The 9,918-nt window shown below is 36.3% G+C and overlaps 1 protein-coding gene across 3 annotated transcripts; it reads right to left on the bottom strand.

Moving 5' to 3' along the window:
* Positions 1 to 662: 662 nt before the first annotated feature.
* On the bottom strand, positions 663 to 9,426 carry LOC148699874 (uncharacterized). Of its 3 annotated transcripts, XR_015973794.2 has the most exons (5): positions 9,097 to 9,426; positions 8,750 to 8,852; positions 8,573 to 8,620; positions 8,099 to 8,267; positions 830 to 943 (listed from the first exon to the last, which is right to left on the bottom strand). XR_015973794.2 is itself a non-coding variant. In XM_088711995.2 (4 exons), the coding sequence occupies exons 1-3, from the start codon at positions 9,357 to 9,359 to the stop codon at positions 8,606 to 8,608; spliced, it is 381 nt and encodes a 126-aa protein (XP_088568121.2). In that variant the 5' UTR covers positions 9,360 to 9,409; the 3' UTR covers positions 663 to 943; positions 8,573 to 8,605. The 3 variants fall into 3 exon arrangements, 2 of the variants coding, with proteins under 2 accessions (XP_088568121.2, XP_088568120.2); XM_088711995.2 differs by lacking the exon at positions 8,099 to 8,267 and having other exon boundaries at positions 663 to 943; positions 9,097 to 9,409; XM_088711994.2 differs by lacking the exons at positions 8,099 to 8,267; positions 8,573 to 8,620 and having other exon boundaries at positions 663 to 943.
* Positions 9,427 to 9,918: the final 492 nt, after the last annotated feature.

Here is a 9,918-nt window from a genome sequence, read left to right as displayed (position 1 = left end):
ATGGAATGAGAGAGTATTTCAGCAAAGAAAGGATAATGTCTTCTTAATCTCTAGAGAACCGATCGTAACATAATGCCAACATATACACCAAATTTACTGATGGAGAAAAACTGATTCTATTCTATGGTCATGAATAGAATATTTGCACTACGAATATACACCAAACATTCTGTCTAGCTTCAGTAAAATCTTCACTCATTACTATTCAGCCATTATCTCAAGCTTGCTTTCTGGCAAAGGGTCCCCTGGCATAACAGGCATCATCTACCAATTTGAACATCAAGATCTTTTGACAGGCCATCAGAAATCAAATATGGATGCATAATGCCTACAGTTTACCACCATGTACCATTAGCAAGAGGAGGTCCCCATCTGTTTCAGGATAATGGTTTGGCAGCCAGCCTTTCAAGATAAAATGGCTTCATGGCCCTGGAACATGGAAACAAGCAGTCTTAAACGAGGGAACCCGAGAGGCTTCAACATCATCATGCTTAGCATAAAATTCCTTGCTGAAACAAAAAGGAGGGTCCATTACAGATAATCTAACAGATTTTTTTCCATCATAGAACCTCATTAAAACACCAAGTAGAGATTCCAATACATACAGAAAGAAATGATAATTCACTTGTGACAATAGGTTTGATTTCTACTGAGAAGAAAGAGAAATAAAAACCAGATGCAGTTCCAGATTTATTTAGTGTTATATATATAATGGGTATTTACAGTACAACCCCATCTTGTTTAAGCTCAACTTTATCTGTGGCCTGTGGACAAATAACAACCGTTTGTTGCTTCGAGAAAAACATACAAAGAGACAGAGACATATATTATCCCCACATAAACATGTGGCTGCCTTAAATTTGTCAAGTGAATTTGCTCTGCGAATCTGTACTTCGGCTGAGAGCAGCGTGCAACCCACAATCAAATTACAAGTATTCTTTACCTGATCAGGAAAAAAGATGAGGTCATGACAATGAACTGCTAAAGTCAAAAAATAGACTTCAATGTTTTAATTTCTAATAGCAAGTTCCATGATCTAATTATTTTGAAGAGAAGAGAATCACACTCTAGAAGACAGGGGAACCCGTCATCAACTATTCCATGCCATATCATGGTTTCATATGATTGCCATTCTGACACTACAATGTTTTCATGATTGTAGCTACATTTATTTTATAAGACATGTGATAACCAAATAACATAATAGGCATTATTAATTGGTCATGAAGGTTTACTAGGGCTGTATAAAATGATATTTTGCAGATAAATAAATAAAAGAGCATAAAGAAAACATTTTATCATTTTTATATAAATATAAATATGAAAATTAAATTAACATTTTTTTATCAAAAAGTGATTACATCAAATGACATTGTTATTTCTGTGTTGTAATCCACAATTTTCTGTTATAATGGTTAAAGAGATGTTATATCACGACAATAAAATTATATGAAAAGCAATTCTCTGAAAACTGTCAGACAAAATGATACCAGTTTTAAGCCTAGCAAAAGGGTATTCATTTTTAAAAAGTTAGTGCCAAATAAAATATCCCATCAAAGAGCAACTTCTTGGGCAGTCTCCAAATTAAATAAATACATATTGCTCAATGGTTATAAATATAAGTTTCTAATAATGACTAAGTTTGTAATGAACAAGCCTCATCCAAGATATTTGGAGTTGAGTAAATGAATACTGAGCTGCCATCGACCCCATATAATGATAGATTACATTGCACCATTTCCCATGCATGTTATGTACTGTCAATCTCCTCATACTCTCCTAGCCAAAATCCTAAATCTCCACTCCACCTACGTTAACCTTTGTCTTTCGGTACAGTAAAGTATCTTGATCAATGAAGAATGTATATTTAACTTAAAGATATAAAGAACCAGCATAACTATGGCAGTTAAAAGATAGAGATTAGACCTGTCGGCAACTCACAAGTCTAATACACATCATACTGGAAAAAATGGTTAGGTTTGACTCCATGAAATCAGACCCTCTTCTTTGAGGAAATCTGATAGACAACTAGGTCCCCCAAAACTTGGATTGTAGAGTTAAGATCTCTTTACAACTTAGCATTCAAGTAGCAAGACAAGGATATGAGAGTCTATTCTTGTCAAAATAGGATAAAGTCTACACTCAGGGTCCTAAAAAGTTTGTACAAACAATTGTAAATTCTTTACCTTTTAACTGTAATCTGTATGTCGAAACAAACCAGCACTTGCATTGTGCTGCCCAGCTATGCAGCCCAAAAGGGGGCGAATTAGGCTTTTTCCAAAATTTTAAGTAAAATGCAGTGGAATAAAACTTGATGAATGTGTGTGAGTTACAACGAGTAATTAACAAAAGTAAATATGCAGGAGATCAAAGCACACAAGTTATGCACCACAAATACAATAAATTTATAGTGATTCGGTGCTAACCCTGCACCTACGTCCACTCCCAAGGCACCCTTCTTGAAAATTTCCACTATAATCCCTCCAAGATTACAATTCGATTTTTTTGACCAGGCTCACAATTAATCCTGATGATTTTCACTGACAATCAACTAAAACCATACCTAAGCCTTTCTCTAAGCTCAATATAATCCAATTCAAGATTTGGATAGACCTTTTCTCCAAGTTTCAGACCTTGAAACTTATCTTAGCAAAGTATAAGACAAATACAAAGTAAACGAAACACGGCTCCTAATTAAGTACACCAAAATAAATGGAGCCCTGAATTAGTTGGTTGCCCTTGATCGAACTTGAATGCTCTTCACCAACTCTCTCAATAATGGAGGATGTGATCTTTTAGCTCTTAATGAATGCACTTGAATATTTTTCTTTTTCTTGGCCATTTAATTACTTCTCATTCATTCTCTTTTCTATTTCTTGTCTTTCTTCTGGCCATTTATACCACCGAGGAATAGTTGGAAGACACTTCTAGCCGCTAGACAGGTCGAAAGAGCCATTGTGAGACAAACATGACCATTCTGATTTACAAAAAAACTAGCCATTATTGTTGTCAGGCGCAGACGGGTCGACTCGTCATTTTCAGGAGTTGATTCATGATCTCCAAAAGTCGACTCGTGATCTTCAGAGATCAACTTGAACTAGCCGTTGTTTTTGTTGCACTCTCTCCTGTGAACATTGTGGGATCAACTTTTTTGGTTTAGGGATCGACTCGTCCATTAACAAGGGTCAACTCGTTATCTTCATGAATTGACTTTTCAACAGATTGAATTTTGTTGCTCTCTGTCTTTTGTCTATGGCCATTCAAGGGTCGACTCGTTTGCTTCTGGGGTCGACTCTTATTTGATTGGAGTTGGCTCGTAATCTTCATGAGTCGACTCACCAATATGATGAAGTTTACAATTTTCTGTCTTTTGTCTGCGACTGTTTTGAGGTCGACTCTTGTTCTTCTGAGGACGGCTCGTGAATGCATATCAGTCTGCATCAATGTGTCGGGGTCGACTCGTTGTACTTTAGGGGCTGACTCTTGAGATAGCCCAAGTTGAAATTTGCTGTTATTCCATGTGAGCATTCAAGAGACACTTCAGGATATTTTTGAGTTTTATCTCTTTGTGCAGAGCTTTAGATAATTAGACCTCATTTCTCCATGTTGAGAGTTACTGAAAGATTTCTTCTTGGCTTTCTGCAAACATTCAAGTATACTCCAAGCAACTGATTAGTGAACTTTTTACTCAAATATTTTACATCATCCAAATCAAAACTTTTGGGTCAACACATTGCCTACTTATAAAAATGCTTATTCAGTATTTGGAAAAGCACACTTTGGTTGTGTGAAACACACTAAGATGAACTTTTTTCTCATAAGTATTTTATTATACTAGCAATATATACAAGTATGAAAGACCATCCAAGGATTGTTAAAGCCCCAAAACAATGGTCACCCCAAAGCAACACCCATTTACTTGGTGGCCACACAACCACAAGAAGGATAGTACATGAAGGCCTAGAAATCACAACCCACAAATTCTTAGCCACAAAACCATGCCTATGACGACAAGGACCATAAGCCTGTTCATAAAACACCCTAGTGGGTTAGGGAAGCCAAGAAAAGAGGGGATAAAATGAAAGCTGCAGAAGGGTCAAGCTACGCCAGTGCACTGGATTGTCCCACAGACCACGATGATGATCCCTTACCACATACCAACCTTATCAGATTGATACATTACAATACCCAAGAAAATCCAACTGGTGGAAGACTAGGGTGGAGAGAGGGTGCCACCACCACCATACCCTCAATAGTTCCATTGCCAGTCAAGCAGTCGAGATTTCCACCACTTGAGCCCACGAGGCCTTCACCACGTTAATGCATGGATTTTATATTTTGAGTGTTTATTAATTATGGCTTTATGAGGAATTGCCATCCATAACTACTTCTGTTCACTCCATTAGCCACTTTCTTGTTCCATATTGAATGATTTTGATTTGCATTTTCATAACTTTCTTATTGCTTCATATGAACTTATGTAAGAATAGCTCATCAGATACACAATTGATACAAATTATAGTGAAAGATATATTCTATTTCAGTAATTATTATTGTTATAACTATGTGATCCTTTTAAATATTTTATCATCATTCCTACAACACATTCTGGCGATCCTAAAAGTTGTGTAAATAACTAGATTACTCCAATTTCTTTGCAGTAATTCTAAAAATCTAAATTTGCATACTTACGTCAAAATTATATAAACAAAATGAAATACCAAACTACTAGCATATTATTGGGCTGATGTGTGCATAAAACCTAAAAATTCAAACTTTCATCTAAAATTCTGATGCGTATCTAATCTGTGAGTTGGAGATGCAATACTCTGTGAACATAGCAGAACAACCTTTGTGATTTCTATACTCCTTTCATAATAGTAATGCATATCTTTTTACTAGATACAAATCATAATATCCATGCCCTCTTTACAAATTCAGGTCTCTTTTACATTTATAAAATGCACAAGGAACAGCTCTGTTCACACGACAATGTTATCGAGAATAGTCTACATACGCATACCATCCTCATGGGATGCACAACTTTATCGTTCAAAAAGCTATAATCGTGTTTGATATTAGTATTTCCTCAAAAAATTAAGTACTCATATTTGGCAATAATGTAAAAAAATTCATTTTTGGGGGTGGAACATATAAAATGCACATCTGGGACCTAATAGGGTAGACTGTGGTGTTCTCTTCATCTATCAGACAAACTACCTAAATTGATGTCCCTTGTATCTACCTAGAACAAAGGAAAACTACAACAAATCTGTCCAGTTGAGGCCTCATAAAGAAAGTGCATTAATGCCAATCATGAAGCAAATAACATGCAGATGTTCAAATGCATTACCACATGCAAGTTATGAATCTTTTAAGAATGCCTAGATATAAGTGAAAATTGGAACATACAAGTAGATGTCAAGAAATAGCTTTTGCGGCTAAGGAATGGACATTGTGGTTAGTTGACATTGACACCCATTCATCAGGGGTGGCTTCAAGTTGAGAAACCAACATGAAATGACCCCAAGCAATAGTTATTCCTACCTCAATTCACAAGCGAGCCCCATATATATTGCAAGAAGTTTGTTAGTTAGTTGAGGTATTATGGTTAATTGATTGCCAGAGAGGATTTTGAGGACCTCAATGAGGCAAAGGACACAATGATACCCTCATGCCATTTATTCAGCCATATGATAACCATATTTCAACCAATACCAATAACTCATACTTGTAAAAGCCCTTCATTTTTCATTTATTAATTTAGTGGCATATGATTCCATGCTTAGTCAGATGAAAGATAAGTTTTATGCTCTTGTAAATTGCAATATTTATCCCAAATTGCATTGGTCTATAGCTCCCTTTTTAGAAAAACAATACACTTGAAATAAATAAAATATAAAGAAGAAAATAGAGAATAATAAAATGATTTTCTTAGTCTAGATGAAGGCTTATAAACTTTTTTCATTTTTGAATGGTACATCCGAGAAAATGGGAAAGAAGTTATATTCATGATTTACACCTATTTTGATATTTTTGGACAATGTTATAATGGAAAACCATCCAAGATTATTCACTCATATGATCAATTATTTTGATCAAAACATGCTAGACCATCACCTAGAAACCCTCTCCCTAGAAAAAAGAGCATCAATACTCTAAATATGGAACTTAGGTAATGCATGATAGTGAGTGTAATTCCTTTAAGATAGTTGATTTGTTAGCATTAGATGCAAACTGGCTCTTTGAAACCCTACTTCTAGGAATAATGCTAACACTTATAATATATCCTAAGGTCTACTTATTTCTCATCTTGGAAAAGGAAAACAACCAAAATGAAAAAAAATCAATTTTAGCTTGAACAGAAAAAACGTGACTGGTTGTTTCAAAGAGAGTCGAATTAATAAGTTCTAGACCTTAGGCACCACATCTTTTGTAGAGAATGGGAGGGTGGGAGCCGGGGAGGTTGCAAATTACTAAATGGTCCTTCGACTTAAAAGAAATACCACATATCCTTTGCTCACTGATTTTGTCTGATAAAACTGTGAATGCAGCAGGCAAAGCATAAGTCACCCAAGAGACAATGATTTTTACCATTTTGCCTGAAACAGCAACTACTGGTCAGTCCAATCTGTTGCCCGCAAAAAAGTTTGATTATTAATTTTGTAAAAAATACAGGATGGTTCATCACTTCCTTTACATCTTTTCTTCTTTCTTTTTTTTTTCTCTCTCTCTCTCTCTTTTGTATGTATAAAAATATTTATCACAGTTGAGTCCTAATCACAGTTCTCCTCTATTAGGGAGAGGCTGGCCAAGGAAGACCTGGATTGACTAACTCTATGACTTCTTAAGTAGAAAAGTTGACCACGTCTATTTCAATTTTTGCCCGGTCTGGTATCAGAAAATTTTGCCCTCTAAAAGTAAAAAAGATGAGGAAGGTAGATCGATATTTCAAGGTGTGTTCCTCTATCTTACCATTCCCTTATTTGCTAAATTGTTTATTGTATCTCCAACATGTTGGAATGTTCTTTTTCCCTGTCCAATCAAGTTGTAAACTCAAGATATGATTCATTTCTGAGAGTAGGTTCAGGTCCACCTTAGCATATACAGTGACAAAATTTGATTTTGTTTTTATAAACATAGTTGTAAGAAAAAAAAAACACCTAACTTTGGAGGAACTATAAACAAAGGAAGGACAAAAGAGAGGATGAGAAGAATTAAAATTTAAACTCCATTCCTTGATTTGGCTTTAATACTTTGGATGAAGAAATCTCTTGCCCCATGTTAAATAGTCACCAAAACACTCATGGCACTTCACTTACACAATGGAGTAATGCTAGGGGATGCTTGTTCATGCACGCAAAAACTTCCTCTTGTGACATGGCAAGAAGGGATCTATGTGACTTGCGAGAATTAGCGCAATACATGGAGGATGATTGACTAAGCTGCCAAGCCAGCACTATGTGGGCACGAGAAACTTTTCATGTGCACCGATGGTTGCTCCAAAGCATATAGCTACACAACGAGGGCATTCCCTTCTGCAAACCAAGTCTTCTTCCGAAGCTTTCTCAGTATAACAAAAGAATCATAATGAAGGCTTCATCAATAATAAATAGTTTTATTAATTACTATATGCCAATAAGAAAGGAAAAAATTGAGAAAAAACAAAAGGGATGCAGAGGAATCATCTATTCATTTGCTTCAATTTATATTTCTTGGTGGAGACAGATCGAACCAAACCAAGAAGTCATTAGTTCAAGCCAAATGCTTACAGCTTGTTGAACCCATTACTCTCTGTGGTTATTCTCAGCTCAATGATGATTAAAACAATCATGACAGAAGATGCAAAAGGAAGGAAAAACATTCCTTCACTTAAGACTCCTTAATCTCTATAAATTAAGAGAGACTATAACACCAGGTGACAAGATTAATTTTAGCAAATTCTCCCTAATTCTGTCCCTTTTAGGTCGGATTTTTATACTTCCAAGATAAGCAGGTACTACAGCCTAGTAGTATCTTAAAAGAGTTGGTCACTTTATCAGAAGATTTTATATAGGCCATTGACATCTCAGCAAGGAACATCAAGGAAAATACTTACATTAGTCTTCCGTGAAGTTCTGTCTATTTTTACTTCCATATCGTTTCATAATGCTCCAACAAAAAATTGACCAGTCTTTTGAACATGCCATTTCAAAGCACTTGACGGGGAAGTTGTATTGCTTTAAATCATCATGGGTCATTTTTCGAATATTAATTTTGTATTGCCTCTGTTAGACCAATAAATCCTGATTAGCTTGTTGGCGTATGGGTATTGCAGCTTAGTATGGCTGCTCTCAAGAAAAACTTGACTAAATACATAGAACTCCAAATAAATAATTGCTGACTAACCTTAACAGAAGTCCAATATAAGAAATACTAGCAATTTAAACAAGTGCAACAGAGTATGGCACAATGAAACATGCACCTTCTCTTACTCTCACATATAACAGTAGCAGAATATTTATTAAGTTAAAAAATAATCAATTGTTTGCACTTTTGAACTTCATTCATCAAAATAATATCATCAGCTTACACTATCATGGCCGATCACCAGAGAAGGTAGCATTCACCCCATCTGCCACTGCACCCATGAGACAAACCCAAAATTCGAAAATTGAGGGTAATAAAAAATAAAAACAAAGACACAATTTTTACTTCTTCCTGCATTAATTTTGAGTAAAAAATTAATGATGTTTGAAGTCTAAATCACCTTGAGAACTGGTTCTCCTTTGTTAGAGACATTGGATTGCTTTATCGCTGCCATCTGTTTGATTGCCGCTCTCCCAGCTGCCGACTTCTCAAACTGCTCTTGCCTGCAATTCACCATTTGTGTCAACAGAGCCCTTCTGAAACTCGAACAACAGAATCCCTAATCTATGCTCCAATAAATATACAAAAAACTCGATTTTTCCTTTTTCCTGAATCAATAAAAACGAGAATAAAACACCGCGTACTTCGATTAAGCTAGCGGAATCTCAATTCAAATGTCGTAAACTAAAAATTCCATCCATGAAGGAGTGTTGGATGAGATTTAGATTAGGGATTGGAATTACTTGCCTCCTCTGAGCGGCCTCGGCGGCTCGGTGACGGGCTTCTTGGGATTGGATGTGCTCCGCCTCCAGCCTCTCAGCCTTCGAAGGTCCGAAACACGAGCAGAACGCCATCTCTCGTTCACTCTCTCTCTCTCTCTCTCTCTCTCTCTCTTCTTTTTCTCCCGTCGGGGCCCGTACGTTCTCTTCCACCTCGGGACACCTGGGATTCGGGGTACAGAGATTCGCTGTAATTTTCGAGGGCACCTTCGTTGACTTTGGTGTTGCCATACATGCGCTGGTGTCTGATATTTATATACCGCAGATATTGTGCTACTTTAGGCAGCCGCTGTGATTCGGAGAATAACGGCTCCTGATGATAAGCCCCGGCTTGGATGGGACAAGATAAGTTAGAGGATGACTAAATAGTCCCTCCTAATCGAAAGTAAATAAATAAAAAAGTTAAATTGAATCAAGTATGGATTAGAGTCCATTAGCAAACTAAATACACTGGATTAGGATGGAGATATTTTGGTTTTGGTTCGGCCAAGTATGGATGAATATAAGATGGATTGGGTGCATTGACCATTAGGCTTGATAAGATGAACAAAAATAGTACTGCAGATTGGGCAACTTCTCACGTGACGAATGACAGCCTCAGTAATTTAGGAGTCTGCTGAAGTGGGGCGACATGGTAAAGATTGAAGCTATTGGTTATGTCTATTTCTGTTGTTTAATAGTGTGGTCTTACCAGAGAAAAACAAAGCTAGCAAAATAAATTCTTGAAGGATCTGAGCTGTACCCAATAGAAACAAGGAAATAGGTCGAACCTATTATTGCTTAGTCTATC

Source organism: Phoenix dactylifera, chromosome 15, assembly GCF_051530095.1.
Source record: "Phoenix dactylifera cultivar Ajwa chromosome 15, Ajwa_hap1_PhDact_Kaust_v1.1, whole genome shotgun sequence".
In the NCBI taxonomy this organism is placed as follows: Eukaryota; Viridiplantae; Streptophyta; class Magnoliopsida; order Arecales; family Arecaceae; genus Phoenix; species Phoenix dactylifera.
This window is presented reverse-complemented; position numbering and strand designations above follow the sequence as displayed.